Source organism: Trichomycterus rosablanca, chromosome 9 (assembly GCF_030014385.1).
Source record: "Trichomycterus rosablanca isolate fTriRos1 chromosome 9, fTriRos1.hap1, whole genome shotgun sequence".
Taxonomy (NCBI): Eukaryota; Metazoa; Chordata; class Actinopteri; order Siluriformes; family Trichomycteridae; genus Trichomycterus; species Trichomycterus rosablanca.
The window spans coordinates 31,711,557-31,733,617 of NC_085996.1; the positions used below are offsets into that span (position 1 = coordinate 31,711,557).

Below are 22,061 nucleotides of genomic sequence, written 5' to 3' on the forward strand. Positions count from 1 at the left end.
CGGTTCAAGAACCAGGGTTCTTTTGGTGGAAAAGCGCTATGAGAGAAAAAGCATTAGCAGCAGTATTTGTCCTGCATTAGGTAAAAACCCTGACATTAATTATAACCTCAATACATTGATATTTTCAAGCACCACAGTCAGACTGTGGGGAAAATAAAATTGCTTTGTCGGTCAGGTTATTTTGAAATCCATATCATTTAGCATAACAATGTAAAGTTTTCTTTAAAATCTGCCTCTCCCAAGTTTGAGTGCTACAACTGTAGATCATTTATGATTGCATGCAGACTGCTTGCTTCTACAAACACTTGAGAAAGAATGGGTCACTCTCAGTAGCTCAGTGAATTGGTACCGTAAGAGGATGCCACCTGTGCAACAAGTCCTGTCGTGAAATTTCCTTGCTAGTAAATGTTCCTCAGTCAACTGTCAGTGGTATTATAACAAAGTGGAAATGATTGGGAACGACAGCAACTCAGCCACAAAGTGGTAGGCCAGTGGAGAGCAGTGGAGACTTGTTTTTCTGGAGTGACGAATCACGCTTCAATCAGATGGACGAGTCTGGGTTTGGCGGTTGCCAGGAGAACGGTACTTGTCTGACTACATTGTGCCAAGTGTAAATTTTGGTGGAGGGGGGATTAAGGTGTGGGGTTGTTTTTCAGGAGCTGGGCTCGGCCTCTTAGTTCCAGTGAAAGGAACTCTTAATGCTTCAGCATACCAAGAGATTTCGGTCAATTTCATGCTCCCAACTTTGTGGGAACAGTTTGGGGATGGTCCCTTCCTGTTCCAACATGACTGCGCACCAGTGCACAAAGCAAGGTCCATAAAGACATGGATGAGCGAGTTTGGTGTGGAAGAACTTGACTGGCCTGCACAGAACTTCACATTAGCCGCAGTATTTGTCCTGCATTAGGTAAAAACCCTGACATTAATTATAACCTCAATACATTGATATTTTCAAGCACCACAGTCAGACTGTGGGGAAAATAAAATTGCTTTGTCGGTCAGGTTATTTTGAAATCCATATCATTTAGCATAACAATGTAAAGTTTTCTTTAAAATCTGCCTCTCCCAAGTTTGAGTGCTACAACTGTAGATCATTTTGATTGCGTCCTTAAGGAGAAGCAAACGCTCGACCATCAGCCTCTCAGACAAGATAGAAAGTAAATAATTCTGAGTGGTGCTGGGGTATTTGGAATAAAACCAGAGGAAAGTTATTTGTCATTATTTGGAGTGCAGTGTGTCTGCGCAGTCAACAAAGGGCCTCGAGGAAATAGTGCTGGCCGGCAGAGAAAAATGAGCTAAGTCTGTTTGGACTCTGATTTATGGACTACATCTGGACTGTCGTCTATTGTTTTCAATTAGGAGTCAAAACAGCCTCCTGTGTGCTAAGCAATGCATTCCCATCAGCCCCCTCTACCCCGACCAATTACCCAGTGGACAGGTGCCACATGCTACTAACAGATTGGTGCTTCTTTTGCAGACCGTTTTCTCTCTGGTGTTTTGAAACATGGCATGCAGCCCCTCTTTGTGTTGAGTGCCACTTTTTTGGGTGCATAACAAATCGCATCCTAAACCGGTTGCCAAGTTGTTCCACAATAAATGTGTTATTAGTGTCTGGACTCTATGCAGTAAATAAAAGATGATTTTGTGATTTAAAACAAACCCAAAATAGCTCTAATCAGCATTTACTTTTAAGGCATTTAGCAGATGCTTTTATCCAAATGATGTACAACTGTGTTCGAGTACAATCCAAGCAACTGGGTTAAGGGTCCAACAGCGCAGTGGTGGGGCTTGAACCTACGACCTTCCAACTATTAGCACAGCACAACATTAAAACCACCTCCTGGTTTCTACACTCACTGTCCATTTTATCAGCTCCACTTATCATATAGAAGCACTTTGTAGTTCTACAATTACTGACTGTAGTCTGTCTGCAGTCTGTAGACTGTAGTTTTTCTCTACATACCTTTTTAACCTGCTTTCACCCTGTTCTACAATGGTCAGGACCCCCACAGGACCACCACAGAGCAGGTATTATTTAGGTGGTGGATCATTCTCAGCACTGCAGTGACAATGACATGGTGGTGGTGTGTTAGTGTGTGTTGTGCTGGTATGTGTGGATCAGATACAGCAGCGCTGCTGTAGTTTTTAAATACCGTGTCCACTCACTGTCCACTCTGTTAGACACTCCTACCTAGTTGGTCCACCTTGTAGATGTAAAGTCAGAGACGATCGCTCATCTATTGCTGCTGTTTGAATTGGTCATCTTCTAGACCTTCATCAGTGGTCATAGGACGCTGCCCATTAAGTGCTGTTGGCTAGATGTTTTTGGTTGGTGGACTATTCTCAGTCCAGCAGTGACAGTGCTGCTGTGTCTTATCCACTCACACCAGCACAACACACACTAACACATCACCACCATGTCAGTGTCACTGCAGTGCTGAGAATGATCCACGACCTAGATAATACCTGCTCTGTAGTGGTCCTGACAATTGAAGAACACATTGAAAGGGGTTAACAAAGCATGCAGAGAAACAGATGGACTACAGTCAGTAATTGTAGAACTACAAAGTGCTTCTATATGGTAAGTGGAGCTGATAAAATGGACAGTGAGTGTAGAAACAAGGAGGTGGTTTTATGTGGTGTTATGGCTGATCGGTGTATACATATACACATGTACAGTCACCTCACAGCAGGAAGGTCCTGGGTTTGATTCCCAGGTAGAGCGGTCTGGTCTGAGTCCTTTCTGTTACTTGAAGGAAAATAAAGAGCATTTGTATGTGGTGATTTAAATACAGTACTTACTGTGTCTTCTGAGACCCAAAACTTGTTTTATAACAATCACTGTGTGGCTCGGTGGGTAGCACTGTCACCTCACAGCAAGAAGGTCCTGGGTTCATTCTCCAGGTTGTGCAATCCGGTTCCTTTCTGTGTGGAGTTTGCATGTTCTCCCTGTGTCTGTGTGGGTTTCCTCTGGGAGCTCCGGTTTCCTTCTACAGTCCAAAGACATGCAAGTGAGGTAAACTGGAGATACAAAATTGTCCGTGACTGTGTGACATTAAAAGGCTTTAAAAGAACTGATGAATCTTGTGTAATGAGTAACTACCTGTTCTGTCGTGAATGTAACCAAAGTGTAAAACATGACGTTAATATCCAAATACATAAATAAATATAACTAAAACACCTCTTATGCTCGGTCTCTCTCTTCACAGACAGCATAAAGCGTAAATCTCGGCGGCGATCGGTTTGGGAGCGAGGAATCATCCGGAAGAAGAAGAGCAGCAAGAAAGAGGAAGCAGAGGATGATGACGAGCCCGAGGAAGAGGAAGGTGCTGACGACACCGCCCCTACTAACCAGGTTAACGCCAGTCTGAATCAAGACGAGTCCTCCTCTGACACTATGGAACCCCAAACCGATAAAGTCCTCTCCCAGCCCAACGGGTACGCTCTGAGCACAGAAGAGGAGGAGAATTCCAGCGAAGCCACAACAACTAAAGAGCCTCAGTGCCAAGATACATCCGAGACAAACGCCTGTGATAAGGCCTCAGCAGAGGTGGACGCAGAGGCAGCTGCGCTCTCTGATCGACAAGGGTGCATGAACGGAGACGAGTCCATGGACAGCATAGAGAGTGAAGCCAATGATAAGGAATCGGGGCGAGATGAGAAAGAGGAAGAGAAGAAAACTTCGGTTCAGGTGGCTGCACAGACTGCTTCTGGTGATGCTGTCCAAGAATGTGGAGCAGTGGAGGGCACGTCTGCAGCAGAGGGTGCCACTAGTGACGGAGATCATGAAAAAGAAGGTACTGCGCTGACAAATACAGCTGGCCGATATGGTCAAAAATCACGATAAATTTATCCCGATTTATCACAATAAGTATTTCTATATTAGCGTGGCACCACTAAGGTAGACACGCTACCACACTGACTGAGAGCTGACATCTTGAACTCGTCGGTTCGAATCTCAGCTCTGCTACCAGCAGGCTGGGCGCCTACACGAATAATGATTGGCTGTTGTTCGGGTAGGGTGCTGGAGGGGATTCCTCATAACTGATGCAATTATGCCCTCTGCTGGCTGATTGATGACACCTGCACAGAGACTGAGGATAATAGGATCAGGTTGTGTCTCTCCGTACACAAAGCTGATCCACATAAGCTTACCCTGTGCAGGTGAAAATATGCAGTCGGCTACTGCACACGTGTCGGAGGGGGCGTGTGTTAGTCACAGCTCTCCTCAGTCAGAGTACAAGTCAACATCAGTAGAGAGGAAGCAATCGGGTAATTGGATACGACTAGATTGGGAGGAAAACTGGGGGGAAATGCAAGTGAATTGGAGATACAAAATTGTCCATGACTGTGTGTTCGATATAACCTTGTGAAATGATGAACCTTGTGTAATGAGTAACTATCGTTCCTGTCATGAATGTAACCAAAAGTGTAAAACATGATGTTAAAATCCTAATAAACAAACAAACAAACCTCTGCTGGCTGATTGATGGCGCCTGCACAGAGACGGGGGATAATGGGGATCAGTGCGTGACTTAAGTGCGAGACTGAGCTCCATACGAACTCGTCTCATGCAGGTGAAAATATGCAGTCGGCTACTGCACACGTGTCGGAGGGGGGGCGTGTTAGTTACAACTCTCATCAGTCAGAGTAGAGGTCAACATCAGTAGAGAGGAGGCGGAATCTCGATAACTATCATGATATAAAATTTTGCATGTTCTTCTTGTGTCTGCGTGGGTTCTCTTTGGGTGCTCCGGTTTCCTCCCACAGTCCAAAGACATGCAAGTGAGGTGAATTGGAGATAAAAAAATTTCCATGACTGTTTGATATTAAACTTGAACTAATGAATCTTGTGTAACCAGTAACTACCGTTCTTTTCACGAATGTAACCATTAGTGTAAAACATGACGTTAAAATCCTAATAAATTAATAAATAAATTAAATAATTTTACTTAAAAAAATTGTAAAACAAACAAAAAACAGATGTGTCAAACATTCTCAACATTTAAAATAGAAATATTTTCTATTGTGAGAAATATTTTCTATCAGGTAGGTGGTACCTTGTGACGGTTTCTCCACTGTACTAATGGGCATCACATCTTTAGTCTTAAAATAGATGACGGCTGCTGTTATGTCATGGAGCCTTTTTGACTTTTTTCTGTACAACTGACAACTCCAGTGCTTGATGCCTGTAAAATAAAACTGGTTACAACACTGAACGCACTCTCTGTGTACTCGACCGGGTGGTATTTTTTCAAATGAGGAAATAAATTTGGTAGTGTTTCCTGACTTTTTTGTCATCACTGGATGGCAACATATTTTGTACAGCTTTTATCAGCATTTCTTTGGAACAAAGTAATCGAGATCAGACGGCTCACCTTTTCCTTGTACATGGCCAGCTTTCTGTAGTTTGCTACTGTTAAGAGCTATTTTTCACCTAGTGTTAGTCAGCACGCAGCCTGATTGGCTATTGTGTCGGCTTAACACCCTACATGCTGCGTGATTAGGCTGCTTTCTATGGCTTTTCAGTGTTAGTGAGGCCAAAAAAATAGAATCGAAAGTATGTCCAAAGCTTATTATCGTAAACATAAAAAGTTTATCACGATACAAATCGAGATCGTTTTATCGCCCAGCACTTCTGACAAGTAGTTGAAATTATGTCTCACGTAAAAGTGTTTGTAGCATAACATTAATGATCATTCAAACCATCTTTCTTATTATTTTTGCTGAACGAACAAACCAGTCATGTCCAGTTACCCAGTTGTATCTCCTCTACTGCTGCTCTGAACGAGAACCGATACAGACACACACCCCACAGACACGTGTGCTGTAGCCAACCGCTTCTTTTCCCCAGTATGAGGTGGGTTCACACAAGGATCAGCTTTGCGTACAGAGAGTCACGCACTGATATCCCTTATTTCCCGTCTCTGTGCAGGCACCATCGACCAGCCAGCAAAGGCCGTACTGTAACTCTCTTTCAGACATAACCAACCATGTCTGTACAGTGGCAATAAATCCCCTTTAATCTCCTCCTTTCAAACACAGCAGGTTGTGACTGTTTGATGCCTGGCCAGGTTGATATCACCACCTTGGTTTTGAGCTTAAGATCTTAGAGTTGGGGACGATTTCCTATTCGCAAACCATCATCAATACTGCTGTTATTTTTATGACATTGTCCTATTTTGTTATGTTTCGTAAAGGTACCTTCAAAGAGATGAAGTGTAGGAGAAGCCAAACTGAGCAGCAGAAGGAGGTTCTAGCAGAGCGACCGGAGGACCCCCCACAGCCCCCGCCTCCTCCTGCTTTAGTTGTAGACCATCCCCGACTTGAGGTAAGAGACAAAAAAATTAAATTGTTAAAATGCCACAGCTATAGTATTTACATGTCAACCCACTTGGGTGTCTCGGTGGGTAGCACTGTCACCTCACAGCAAGAAGGTCCTGGGTTTGATTCCCAGGTGGAGCGGTCTGGGTTCTCTCTGTGTGGAGTTTGCATGTTCTCCCCGTGTCTGTGTGGGTTCTGCTTTCTCTGCTGTGCTGTTTTCTTAACCAATACAGTACCAAATCTTGTTGATGTGAAACATTTGAAGTGGATGAATGTGATTGGTGGTTAACGATTTACCGTCTACTAATGACAATGGGTTTTAAGAATTAGGCAAAATATGCATCTGTAGTTAATAAACACAATTTTGCCTGTTTTTTTTTTTTTACAAGCCAATACATTTTTACGAAACAAATAAAATATAGGGTGCAATAAATTGCTAGATTTCACTTATTCTAGTGGTACACTATAGTTTTTCAATAGTGAGGTGACAAGCATTTATTCTTCAGCAGTGTTAGGTGATGCTTAGCTGTTATTACCTCAGTTTGTCATTACTTAGTGCTGTCACGTTAAGCTTCTTTAATGATCTCATTAAATATAGCACGCTAAAGATTATATCCAGGAGCTACAATGTCACTAGCTTCAGCTTGCAGCGTTTAACAGATAAACACGCTCGGCAAAACAACCGTATTGAGTCTGCTGATTTCTGAGATGCTGAGACAGCCCTCATTGCTGCAATCATACAGCTCGAGAATGTTAGAGAATGCACTCATTAGTGGGAAACGGCATCATTTTCTCTTCTCTTCAAATCGTGAAAGGCTTACATTCGCTTCAGGAGTGCAGCTGAACTAAACAGTTAATAATACTCAATTATGTAGGTTTTAATTCCTAAGAAAATAATACCTCTAGATTGTTACCCATATTAAAATATCATTATTTATAAATGATCCTGTATATGCAAGTTATAAACCTATAAGACTTACTGTTAAGTAATAATAATAGTAAGAAATAGTAATACAATTTAGAATGAGTGTGTAACTACATACAAAAACAGCAGCTGATTAGTTAAAACATTAAACATCTAGTTCTTAAATGTACAGTTTAAATACAGATCAAACCGTGATTTTCCAGTCATCAATGTCTGTTTTGATTTTAAAGTTTTGCTTTGTCAACTTAGGAGAAGCAGCAGGTTTTTGTGCCAGTTTACTGTACAGCTCATATAAACTGTTTTAGCTTATAAACAATGTAGCCAAACTTCCACCAGTAGACATGTCAAACCATTTATAATAGACAGATGGATGGATGGATGGATGGATGGATGGATGGATGGATGGATGGATGGATGGATTTCGACCAGTAGAGGTGTTTCTGTTGTGAATGCGTTTATATAAGATAGATAGATAGATAGATAGATAGACAGATAGATAGATAGATAGATAGATAGATAGATAGATAGATAGATAGATAGATAGATAGATAGATAGATAGATAGATAGATAGATAGATAGACGGACAACTGGACAAATTATAACATAGACAGATGAATAGACAGACAGATATATATATAGACAGACAGATATATATATATATATAGACAAACAGATAGACAAATAGACAGACAGATTGATAGGCAGAGTGATAGATGGATACATTTCGACCAGTAAAGGTGTTTCTGTTGTGAATGAGTTTATGTTAGATAGATAGACAAATGGATGGATGCACGGACAGATAGATAGACAGTTGGACAGACAGACAGACAGACAAATGGACAGACAGACACAGGTGGACAGACAGCTGGATAGACAGACAGATAGATAAATATACAGACAGACAGAGAGATAGGTGGAAACATTTCGACCAGTAGAGGCGTTTCTGTTGTGAATGTGTTTATATCAGATAGATAGATGAATGGATGGACGCACTGACAGATGGACAGCCAGACAGAAGGACAGACAGAGAGATAGATAGATGGATACATTTCAACCAGTAGAGGTGTTTCTGTTGTGAAAGCGTTTATATCAGATGGACAGACAGACAGACAGACAACCGGACAAATGAATAGACAGACAGTTTTGAAATTAAAGGATTTGGAAAATTAAAGTCACAGTAGCATCATAGTACAAATTACAGCACCAGCACAAACATAACTAAGTTTGAAAGGAGCCTTAAATTTACATACAGGGTGTCCCTAAAGTCTGGACACATAGGCAAAATGCATATTTTCAATAAATTTTTTAACAACATTTTATTCCATTAGAATATTAATCAGTAACATCTTCAGTGTGTTTTTCACTATATGTGATGCAATATGTATGTGTGTGTTTTAGTAAACATATAGTTAGTTGTAGTTAGTGATGTTTCCTGTGTTTCCAGACTTTAGGGACCTCTTTTATATTGGTTAACTACAGTGCAGTTTTTAATAAAGAAGGAATAATTGAGTGAAGAGTGAATGAATAAAAGTGCAGTAAGGTGAAGTTTCAAGTTACAGTTTTTGATAAAAATTACATAGAGATTAAATATTAAATATAAAAGTGGTAAAGATTTCATTACATTGTCCAGCCCTGAAGCTGCCACTTTGCAACGCTCTGTTTGGCATCTTGCTGGGCAATGAGCAGTGGAACTGAGTGATGCAGATGCTGCAAGCGCTTGTGATCCCAGTCTGGAAACATATCTGTTCATATTGGGTGAACAGCAGATATCTTTAAGAAACAGATGAAATGACGCGACTGTGAATAATTGCTTTTTTCTAATATTTCTGGCTTATGGAACAAATTGAATTTCTGGTGAAGTGGGGTGAGAATTGCTGTTTAAGCTGATATCTCCTCCTGGTTGAGCTGGCAAACTGCCTGCCACATATTAAGGAAGGAAAATGGGCTGTTTCTTTGCTTTTCATTCCTATTCATCAGCGTAGACATGCTCATTACTATTAAAACTTTGGGAGTGCATCGTTGGTCCTGCAATATCTCAGAAATGTAGTTGGGATTTTGTCTTTAGTCTTTAGTAACTAATGCTGGTACTGAGATTATTTCTAATGAAATGATGTGGAATACAGCAGTTCCAGGTTTTGTGACCGTGAGAATCAGTTTTTCCCACGCCATGTCTGTGATTTGCTTTTGACTTATTAAATGTCTTATTAAATCATTTATCTATTAGTGGCACTTTATAAAGGTCAGCAGCAAACTGAGTCAAAGTTCGATCAGATTGAACATCGAGCACAGCAGCAAGCAGTAAAAGCCAAGAATCAAAGCGGTGAATCTGCACGGTGCATGACACACCAAGAAAAGCATCGTCACTCAACTTCACAGTGAACAATGGCACAGCCAGCACAAAAACAAACAGATTTTCAACCTCTAGTAGGGAAAGACAGATGGCACGGTGGCTCGGTGGGTAGCACTGTTGCCTTACAGGAAGAAAGTCCTGGGTTTGATTCCAAGTTGGAGTGGTCCGGGTCCTTTCTGTGTGGAGTTTTCATGTTCTCCCCATGTCTGCGTGGGTTCCTCCGGGAGCTCCGGTTTTCTCCCACAGTCCAAATACATGCAAGTGAGGTGAATTGGAGAAATTGTCCGTTCATTCATTCATTTTCTTATCCAGCTAGGGTCACGGGGGGTGCTGGAGCCTATCCCAGCTTTTCAATGGGCGCAAGGCACACAGTAACACCCTGGACGGGACGCCAGTCCATCGCAGGGCAGACACACACACACACATACACACACCCATTCACTTATAGAGCAATTCAGTGTCTCCAATTTACCTGACTGCATGTTTCCGGAGCTCCCGGAGGAAACCCACGCAGACACAGGGAGAACATGCAAACTCCGCACAGAAAGGATCGAACCCAGGACCTTCTTGCTATGAGGCGACAGTGCTACCCACTAAGCCACTGTGCCGTCCACAATTGTCCATTCAGCATTTTTAAAAAGTTAAACTGATAAATCTTGTGTAACCAGTAATTACCTGTCCTGTCATGAATGTAATCTAAAAGTGAGTAAAGGATGATGTTAAACTCCTAATAAAAAGAACAAAAAATAAATTCATATGACTAATAAATGCAGAAATCTAAATAACTACATACAGAGCACGATCATTCTTGCATCTATACACTGCCAAGGCATAACATTATGACCACTGACAGGTGAAGTGAATAACACTGATTATCTCTTCATCACGGCACCTGTTAGTGGGTGGGATATATTAGGCAGCAAGTGAAGATTTTATCCTCGAAGTCGATGTGTTAGAAGCAGGAAAAATAGTCAAGTATTAGGATTTGAGCGAGTTTGACAAGGGCCAAAATTGGGTCCTGCCAGCCATGTGGTTGTTACTTTGACGTGTACCACCTACCTAAGCATTGTTGCAGATCATGTACACCCTTTCATGGAAACAGTATTCCCTAGTGACTGTGGCCTCTTTCAGCAGAATAATGCACCCTGCCACTAAGCAAAAATGGTTCAGGAATGGTTTGAGGAGCACAACAATGACTGAGGTGTTGACTTGGCCTCCAAATTCCTCAGATCTCAGTCCTATCGAGCATCTGTGGGATGTGGTGCACAAGCAAGTCCGATCCATGGAGGCCCCACTTCACAACTTACAGGAGTTAAAGGATCTGCTGCTAACATCTTGGTGCCAGATACCACAGCACACCTTCAGGGGTCAACACAATATTAGAAAGGTGGTCATAATGGTATGCATGGTCGGTGTATATAACCCTTTTTTATTATATACTCTCTGGTTAAAAAAACCTTTTAGAAGTGATGTATGTTTACGCATCACACTTGTAAGATAATTTGTTGTGCTTGTTTTACAGACTCTTAGTGTTAAGGGCGTTCAACACAAACTTAGTGAATTGTTTTACAGCCATTTCAGTCGGGCTAGTTAGGATATTACTCAGCACTGGAGGATGATAAACTTCAAATGGTCGGAGTTAAATGGAGCACATCGAAAGCGCTTTTATAGCTGGGATTACTGCTCTATTCATGGTGGACACGGTGCAATCTGTTATCCATGACCACTTACCCACTGTCATTGTCGGTGACACAAAAACACAGCAAGAAGCCTGTACATAATCCGTATAGACAGTACAAATGTTTCATCATACAATGCAGAGTTTGATTTTGCTTTACAAGAAAGTCTTTTTGTTCCTGAAGGTGGAGAATAAAGCACTTCTTGGTATCAAGATTGCAGCATATCAATTCAGCTGAGCTAATAAAAGTACCTTCATGTATCTTGTGAACCAACACAAGCTCTACTTTTGTAGCTATACAGACACTTGTTATTCCATGCTGATCATTAAACACATACTGTACTTTATACATGACAAGATAATAATATGCTATCTACGTCTTAATCAAACACATCTTTAAATTATTTTACAACTCACATTGACAAAAGACTGTAAACCCTATAAGCTGTTAGAACTCTGAATAGCAATCATTTCTCCACTCCGCTGCTAATGAGCCCTTTACCACTGAATAGAGATTTTTGATCATGTCACTATATCAGATCATGTCGCTATATCTCAACTGGTTCAGGTCTGATTTGACTATTCAAAAACTGTCTTTAATTGTGTTTTGAACACACACATTCACACGAGTATCAGATGGCATTCGATGCCCCAGAAAAAAAAACACTTTTCTAATCAGTGGTTCAGTCTGATCAAGCAAGCAAACGAGAATGTAAGAGATACTTGCTTAAAACCTCCAGGGACACAGAAATACAACAGGATTCCTCCAAAGAATAGAATTGTTGGAACTAAATCAAAACGAATTTCGACTTCCGGTTTTGACGTGCTTTCGGTGATCTCCGCAGAGATAAGTTTCATTTTAATGCACCTTTATTTTTTTCCAGTCGTATATTTGTTTTCTATTTCATTTTATTTACTAAGTTTCATTTATTACGGACTCTGCGATGCCTCCAGAGCTGAATAAAACGTAGAATACGACACAATCTCTCATCCGGCCTGTTGCACAAGCTGCATCCTCCCCTGCAGGTGCCGCTTCGCCTCCAGCAGAGTCGCGTGCTTAAGCTGCTACCTCATTAGGCATCTCAGCGTTGAAATCCGACTTGGTGCAGACCGTCGTCAGTGAACTGCAAACAGTTCTGAAGGACCACCATGCTAAATTAGGAACTGACTGTCGCCTCCCAGCAAGAAGGTCCTGGGTTCGATCCCCAGGTGGGGCAGTCTGGGTCCTTTCTGTGTGGAGTTTGCATGTTCTCCCTGTGTCTGCATGGGTTTCCTCCGAGTGCTCCGGTTTCCTCCCACATTCCAAAGACATGCAAGTGAGGTGAATTGGAGACACTAAATTGTCCATAACTGTGTTCAATATAACCTTGAGAAGTGATGATCTTGTGTAATGAGTAACTACCGTTCCTGTCATAAATGTAACCACAGTGTAAAACATGACGTTAAAATCCTAATGAACAAACAAATTAAGAACTGAGCTCCACGATATGAAAGTTGAATTGTCACGTGATTTTGCAGCATTAAATTCAGAGTATGAAAAATACAGTCTCGGATATTGAACAATCTCTAACCACGTGCACAGATTAGATGGCCGCGCTACATACTAAAGTTGAGCTCTTGACTAAGGATGTCTGTACTTTTTCTGGATTTTCCACCTTTTATTTCTCAATCTAGTCATTTTTAGTTTCGAATTGCTTGCACAACTCCCGATCTAATCAAGGAGAGCCGGATCACCACACGCCCCATTCGACATGTGTCCAGTTTATGGCTGCTTTTTTTTAAATGCATTTTCTTCCTTTTTCTCTCGATTTAGCGTAGCTAATTAGTGTCCACTGCTGGGAATCTGATCCCGATTGCGTTCGAGGAGGGTATACTCGCCTGCCCCACGCCCCCTCCGACGTGTGTGCAGTTAATCAACCCCTTCTTTTTTGCCTGTGCCTTGGTGGATTCGCACAGGAGGCTCCTCCACAAAGGTTCTTGCACAGCATTTGAAGGCCCCACCCACTTTATTACTCTTTTTTTTTTTTCCCTGGCCAATTTTGTCTGCTGCAGGCACTGCCAATTGTGACTGCTAGATGGTGTCCAGCCGACCGGTAATAGGGCTGAGATTTGAACCTGCTGTTGTGCTAGTGGAATATCCTGCTGCGCCACCTGGGTACACCTGCCCTGGCTCTGCGTTGGTTTTCTACACAAAGGCGTATCACATATGGAGAGCCACGCTAAGTTCACATCCTACCAACGTTGTTGATTTAGGTTAAAAATCACAAAGTTACACCTAACATCAAACCACCCAACCAAAAAGACACATCATAAATGAGTCAAATATGGGTTATTCTGCTTGCACGTCAGCGTCGAGATTCTGAACTCCTCGGTACGAAACTCTGTGTTGCCACTGGTCGGCTGGGCGCCATCTAGCGGGCATAATTGGCAGTGCCTGCAGCAGATACTAATTGGCCACCGTATCTGCAGGTTGGGGGCCGGACCAGAGCGGTAGAGAGAACAGAGTGGCGACACTCCCATAGGGAACCGTTGGAAAGGGGGCGGGACATATTTTCTGTGCAGCTTCCGGGTTGTGGAGCTCTGTATAGTTCCAAATGTCCCATAGAGCCCCATTCATTTTTACTACTTATCAAACATTTTTAGCTGTTTGTTGCTTTGTTTTAAAAAAATAATGAATTTAATGTCATTAATATACTTAATACTGTTATTGTTTAGCATTTGCTCAGCACTAAATGTTACATGTTTATCTTAATTAATAGGTATAACTGAATTTAGCTTAGTCAGCTAAGCTAAATTATTGACACTAGAGTCTTTTCACCTAAAATTAATTAATTAAAAGTTGATTAATCAAGAGTCTTGTTACAGAAATTATAATAAAACATCAGAGCCATAATAAATCATGCTACTTTTACTTTCATACTTAAGTACATTTGAAGGTAAATTTAGTTTAGTACTTTAGTGGAGGTAAAGAGTATTTATACTTTTACTGGAGTAATATTTCACCTTGGATATCTCTACTTCAACTCAGCTACATGGCTTGTCCACCACTTACATTAGACAAAATGAACTAGTGCATATTAATTATGAATTCATGTATTACATGTAGGAATAAATTATCACTTACTCATGAAATAAGAGATGAATGAATGCTATTTCATGTACCTGCACTATAATGTTAAAGGTATTGGTACGGTAGTGTGTTTATGAATCTGTTCATTCAGTGCAGGTAAACCTTATGAATCCAGCCACATGGCTTAGTGTTTAACCAAAATGATTATTATTATGAATCCTCAGAAAAGTGAAGGGAGATTAGTTTATGTAAAAAACAAAACATAAAAAACTGTCTAATCTCCGTACTGTATATTGTTTATACTACTTAATGATATGGCATTATGTAATGTATGCTAATATAATGTACTGTGTGTTAACAAGAACGACCTAATAAGTCATTATAAACATCAATCTTCCACTTCATATACCAAGTTGACATTAAAGCAGATGCAGTAAATGTAAAGGCAGATGAAAATACCCAGAAATTGTACAAATGTTTATTATTTAGCGTTTAATATTTCATTCACTGCTGCCTGTCCCATTTGAGAACATGACAGCGCCGGGTTTGTTTGGAACTATCGGAGGGTTACATGAACCACGTGACCGCGTAGCGGCGAGATCAAGGAGTGTCGCAACTCTCTCTATCTACGGCTCTGGGCCGGACTATGTGGGTGGGTGGGTCTTCATACGCTGTGTAAGGACCCTGATTGGTGGAAGAGACGCCTGTGCCGAGTGCATGGGCGAGAAGAGGAGGGCTGTGCACGTGTCAGAAGAGGTGTGTACAGCGCCGTGCTCTCCTTGGATGCAATCTGGTATCTCTCGGCCGCGGAAGACAAAATTGAGTGTGCTAAATCGGAGGAAAATGGGGAGATAATGCATAAAAATTTTTAAAAAAAAAAAATTAGATACATTTTAAATATTAGATAATGCCTGGATAGAAACGATGCCTTTTCTGTGTAATTTGTTCTATATATGTGGCCGAACTGTTCTCGGGAGCCAGCCTAATGCCACCACAGACAGCCTAAATAACTAATCTGTATGCATTCTAGTGAGCCACTCATTGCCCACCGAATCACTGTGATGAACGTGTCAATTGATAGGGCAATGCTGGGACTGAGGCATTTTAATTAAACTGAATGTGAAATGTAAACACCAGCATGCTGTGGTGCTGTATGAATGTGGAAGTAATTATGATTTGCCTTAATTAGCTGTCATTGTGATCTTAATTGCTTTGGGAAAAGGCTGACCCCCTGTCCAGTGTTGCGAGGGCTTTGTGTTGGCATAACCTACCTTCCCGAGGTGACATTGTGTTCTTTCAACTACCTTGTTTTGTATTCAGTCTTTGTTTGTTTTTTTTTGTTTGTTTTTTTGGGGGGGGTGCTTATAAAAGCTGCTTGCAGCCAAGACCCAGCAGCTGTGAAGTTGTTTGGAAGAGCTTGTCAGCTTAAGGTAACAAAAGCAACATAAAAATTACTGCATTATACATCGATCAGGCATAACATTATGACCGACTCCTTGTTTCGACACTCACTGTCCATTTTATCAACTCCACTTTGTAGTTCTACAATTACTAACTGTAGTACATCTGTATCTCTGCATGCTTTGTTAGCCCCCTTTCATGCTGTTATTCAATGGTTATGGCCCCAACAGGACCACTACAGAGCAGATATTACTTCGGTGTTGGATCATTCTCAGCACTGCAGTGACACTGACATGGTGGTGGTGTGTTAGTGTGTGTTGTGCTGTTTGGAGTGTGACATGGACTATTGTAAAAATACACATTATTGACTGAAATGGACAGCACCTAATGAAATATATCAGAAAGAAGCATATTATGCATATGCAAATTCTCTGAGGGGGGGGGCCTCCTTGACGGCTCCACTGACCATATTCCCCTTTTTTTTTTTTTTATCATTATAGAGTGATATTTATTTCATTCATTGACTGTTTTACCACAACTTTTTCCCATTTAGGGGTGCAGTGGGTGTGATTCACTGGGTGAAAACCCTACAGAATGGATACTTTAAATGTCGCTCCATTGCTCCATTGTTTATTGCTTGCTTGTTTGTTGTTGCCAGGCCCTTCTGAATCAGATTGTGGAAAAGACTGAGGCCTACAGCGTGGATCAGCTGGAAAGACTTTACTCTGTGCTCAGCCAGTGCATCTACCAGCACCGCAGGGATTACGACAAGACCCAGCTGACCGAGGTAAGTGACTGACCAAAAATACCTTTAGATGAGGTCACAGTGTCACGCTTTTTTAATGATACTGTCATAATGTTAATAATGTTTCTTAATAATAAGACAAAATCTGCATGGTGGTGTATAAAGTTTCATTGTGTGACTTAAGATCATGGCATGGCTTTTGGAACGGTGACTACAGGTGGTAACTTCTTTATGTAAATAGCGCTAGCTTGACTTCATTTATTAAACTTAGGGTTGGTTTCACAGACAGGGATTAAGCCTAGTCCTAGACTACACAGCATTTTGAATGGAGATTCTCCATTTAAAGCAAAATGTAGTCCTGGACTAGCCTTAATCCCTGTCTGGGAAACCAACCATTAGAGTATACAGGTGTACACTGCAATGAATTCTTTTTCTGCATATATCAGCTTGTTAGGAAGCTGGGGTCAGAGCACAGGGTTAGCCATTGTATGGCGCCCTTGGACCAGAGAGGGTTAAGGGCCTTGCTCAAGCCAACAGTGGCTTCATAACAGAGACTGGATTTGAACCGACAATCTTCTTATTGATAGCCTAAAGCTCTACCCACTAGGCTACCACTGTCCCACCACTGATTACAATTCAAAAGTCTAAGAATCTCCAAACAGCTCTAATAGCTTTCTTGAAGTGCACTTTGTATTTCGGATACTTTTATGTAAAGATGACTTTGAGACCTAGACTTACTTTAAAAGGTTTCAGAATGACATTCCACACTTGTGAAAATCCAATCATCCAATTTCAAATATGCAAACAGAGCCCCTTTACTTTCCTATTTTAATGCTTGTGGCTCAGTCTACTCAAGCCCTTATATATATACAAAAGTCCACAGCCATAGACTAGTATTCTAGTCTTAGAATTTTTACATCGCAGCTGTTTTACAGGAACCCATAATAATGTACCTGAGGGAGAGACGTCTACCAGGCTGCATTGCCGCTGTATAATCCTGACCTGTTGTCTGGATCAGGGGTTTTCAACCTGTGGGGCGAGTACTTGTCTGTGGGGGCACGAGTGCCTGACCAGGGGGTGTGGCATTACGATATTTTTTTACTTCTAAAACTAAAGCAATTAATTTTTCACCAACATATTTGATTAGTCCCTTTGATTTGATTAGGGGGGGGGTTGGGGTTGGGGTTGGCGCAAATTTGCGATTGGTACACGAAGGGGGGCGCATATCCAAAAAGATTGAAAACCCCTGGTCTGGATGAGGTGCCTGCACTAATAGTGTGGGATTTATGGAGTCTCCATACACTGTATGGTGTGTGTGGCAGAAGGGCCGCATGATGGTCTTAGCTCTCCTAGGCCAGTGCAGGGGTGCAACAAGTGGCAAATTGGGGGAAATGTAAAATGCAGGCTAAGTGTGGTCAAGTGTGGCTTCAACAGTGCAGGTGCTTGATTGGCCCATCTTTTATTAACATTAAAACTAGTGCCCTACTAAATTCACAGGAAATTCTGACCTTATTTTTTAAAAATCACAGATTTTTAACAAGAGTGCCACATTTCATTCCAGTCATTAAATAACACTCTTTATATAAATTAAATGATAGAATAAAGGGAAGCTACAATACACAACACAGCCTACATTAGTAGTTTAATGTAAACCTAGAACATCCAGCGACAGTGGTGCTAAACTCTGTTACCTAAGTCATGTTTTTTAGCATAGTTAATTTGTGTTCCGCTGCTGGGGGATCCCTGATTGCAGTCGAGGTGGGTATTTGGCTGCTCACGCCTCCTTCGACCCACGCGCAGCCCTTAGCGGAACCCTTTTTCACCCATGCATTCCTCACAGGCGCGTCTCTATCTGCTAATCAGGGTCCTTAAACAGCGTTTGAAGACCCCACCCACATCCGGGCATCCCGCCTTAGCAGAAACATGTCTGCTGCAGGAACTGCCAGTTATGAGTATCCTGCTGCGCCACCTGGGCGCTCCCGAGTCGTGTTTTTAGCTGCTTTAGACTTTGACATCTTGGGCATTTTGACTAACCGATTTCTTAACTGAATTGCTGTAGGACTGCTAGGATGCCTCATAGTGCAAATTACCCAGTAAATGTGAGGCACTTGAATGCTACGTGATTGAAAAACCGCTAAACACAAACCTTAAAGTTTACGTTTGAATTTCACTGCAAATTGCATATTACACAGAAAACGGCTCATTTTACAGTCCGTGACATGGTTTTCACGGCTGTGAATTAAAGTAGGGCCTTTATTATATGTATGGAGGAAAATAAAGAACAACCAAAAAAAAAAAAAAAAAAAAAATACAGGCATTACAATTCTTAGGTTAGGCTATATGCACTCAATACACTAATGTCCTAATGCATCTATGTTTGTACAGTAAACCATTTTAAATAGCAGTGTAAAATTGCTTTGCTGATTTATATTTACCATTAAATCTGTTTTTTACTTTGTTGGTGACTGTAGATAATTACATGCCTGTTATCATACATGACACATGGGTCAACATAGGCTAGTGCAGTACCTGTAGCTGATGCCAAATTGCTTTTCTTCCCCAGTGGGCAAGGCAGTTTTTGGTATTGATTTTTAAAAAAGACTTGACTCGAGAAAATGTAAAGATCTTAAAAGATAAAATTAGACCTGATATTAGAGCTTGTGCTGTTTTCCAGTGTATGTGGCCATTACAAAACCTTGCTACAGTTTAAGACATGAACATGCAGGGAAAAGACAAAAGCAGAAGATTCCCACTTTCCTCCTCTGCCTTCTCTGTCATCATGTCTTTTTATTTCAGGTAGAACTAATAATTAAGGACAGCATGTTGTTGTTGCAGTCGTATTTCAAAGCCAACAACCTGTGGCAGAAGAAAGGAAATAAAAATAAGTGTATTATGCTGGTGTAGCTGTAAGCAGATGATGAATACACACACAGACTGGATGCTGACACACTGAACAGCTGCTGAGTGTTGAAATTAGAGCATCATGTTGATTGCAGTGAGCTGTGCTCAATCCTCGAGGGAAATTAGATTTGCTGTTCTCGGATTCAATAGTAATGGTTGCTGGCCAGCAGAAAGAAAGCGAAGGAAGGCGCTCTGGGGCCCGGAGGTCGACCGAGCCCCCAGCTCAATTATGTGCTCTGCTCAGGTGCCCTTTTATGGGAGGCTAAGAAGAGTCTTTTTTCCTTGTTCATGAATTTAAAAGTGGGCTTTGTGTCATTCAGCGTAATTTTAAATATTCAGGTAACTGCACACGCTTTGTAATTTTTATGGCCGGCCTCACTTTACAGTTGTGTCTTGAAGGAGGTTTACAGGGTTATTAGTAGGGCCCTACTAAATTCACAGGACCTTGTTTTTCCAAAATCACAGACTTCACAGATTTTTAAAGAAAAGAGACACATTTCACAGCAGTCATTAAATCACACTGATAAATTAAATGATATAATAAACTGAAGCTACAATACACAGCACAGCCTACCTTAATAGTTCAATGTAAACCTAGAACATCCAGCTACGGTCTATGTTTTGTCACACCCCCATCCACAGAATTGGTCGGGAGTTTTCCAAATTCAGTTACCTGAGTCTTGTTTTTAGCTGCTTTAGACTTTGACATCTTACTTTTGACTAACCAATTGCTAACTGCATGGCCGTAGCATTGCTAGGACCGCTGATGGTGCAAATTAACCATTAAACGGTCCAGAAAGGAAAAAAGGAAATCAGATGGCGCTAAATCCAGACTATAAGCTCTCTCTGAGTCTCTCAGACATCACCAATTACTACCCCCCCCCGCTCCCAACCGTTTCCAACGTTTATATAAAAGTGCGGAAACTTTTTGAAGATCCCTCGTACATATTCACTTATCGTACAATTTTAACATCGTATTTTACTCTGTGTGATGGGTATCAGTAATGTGAATGTAGTGATTTGTTGATAAGCAGTCATATGCCCAGCATTGTGCTGAGTACCTGCCGAGTGCCTATTAAGTCAAAAGAGCATTTGTGAAGTCCGGCATCGATGTTGGACGAGAATGCTTGGCCTGCAATCAATGTTTTAATTTATTCCAAACTCAGTTCAAGTGTACTCGGTACACTAGTAATTAGCTGTGGTGTTTACATACCTTTGACCTTCCTGACACAATCATTCTCTTTATTTAAACACATCACTCTATAATTGACTCCCTATTCAATGCATTTTTCCTGAGTCACACTGTCACTTTTTCTAACATCCTGTTTTTGCTGTTACATGCTAAAGCCCGGCATAAAAACTAGATATTAAAAATGATCTGAATGTCCAGCTCTTCTCTTATTTGTATTTAAATGTATTTGTGCTGAAGAGTAACTGAAGAGTATGTTGGCAAAAAGAGCAACTTTGCTTGTAAATTTATTAGCCCTGATGAATCGTCCGTACTTCTGCTTCATGAATACTGGCTACTGACTGTAGGTTAATAGTAGGCTTCTGTGGTTTTCTGAAGATCCATGTGACAACACCTATTATAGTGTTAATAATTTGTAAGAATGTAAGAAGAATAATTTCTTTATTTGTCATACACACTGATCAGCCATAACATTAAAACCACCTCCTTGTTTCTACACTTTCTGTCCATTTTATCAGCTCCACTTACCATATAGAAGCACTTTGTAGTTCTACAATTACTGACTGTAGTCCATCTGTTTCTCTACATACTTTTTAGCCTGCTTTCACCCTGTTCTTCAATGGTCAGGACCCCCACAGGACCACCACAGAGCAGCTATTATTATTTACAGTCAGTAATTGTAGAAGTACAAAGTGCTTCTATATAGTAAGTGGAGCTGATAAAATGGACAGTGTAAAAACAAGGAGGTGGTTTTAATGTTATGGCTGATCAGTATATCATACACGTGTGTACAGTACAATGGAATTATTTTACCACATATCCCAGCTCATTTAAAATCTGGGGTCAGAGTGCAGGGTCAGTCAGTGTACGACGCCCCTGGAGCAGACAGTGGCTGCATAGCAGAGGCTGAATTTGAACCAAAGCCCAAAGCTCTACCCACAAGGCTATCACTGTCCATAAAGGGCTTGTAGGGCTTAAAGGAAAACCTGGCAACCTTAAAAGTGTGAACTGTACACATACTTTTTCAAAGTGGTGGCCTGCCTAAAAAAAAAAAAAAAACACAAGCCACAGAAGTCTGGATGTGATTATAAATGGTAAGTCAGTAACTCTAAATCTGGCCCTTGGTTACTGCAACATGAGGCAAAAGGTCACGGTGGCTGAACAGCAAAATGTGCGCTTTGTTTACTATGTGTCAGTTGTTTAAATGTGTGCACTTTTTGCTTTGGGTAGCAGCTGAAAAATGGCATTTAATATCCCTGAGTATGATTTAAAGATGAGGTCAAAGAAACCCACCGACAGAACACGCAATATATTAAATAGCATCTGTGTGCAGTTCAATATAAAATAATGAAAAACTACAGTGTCACCTCATTGTCATTGCTTTATGTGATATACTGGAAATTATAGTTAGCTTTTTTCCCCCCTACACTAAAACTGTATTATTCTGTAACAGACTGTAGTCTGTTTGGCCAGACTC

At 41.1% G+C, this 22,061-nt stretch overlaps 1 protein-coding gene across 1 annotated transcript in view; it reads left to right on the forward strand.

Moving 5' to 3' along the window:
- Positions 1 to 22,061, forward strand: part of atad2b (ATPase family AAA domain containing 2B) — a 109,638-nt gene that overhangs the window by 85,633 nt on the left and 1,944 nt on the right. The window contains exons 25-27 of the mRNA XM_063002245.1: positions 3,210 to 3,797; positions 6,201 to 6,331; positions 16,408 to 16,536. Coding sequence (XP_062858315.1) covers positions 3,210 to 3,797; positions 6,201 to 6,331; positions 16,408 to 16,536 — 848 coding nt within the window. The remainder of the gene's footprint in view (positions 1 to 3,209; positions 3,798 to 6,200; positions 6,332 to 16,407; positions 16,537 to 22,061) is intronic.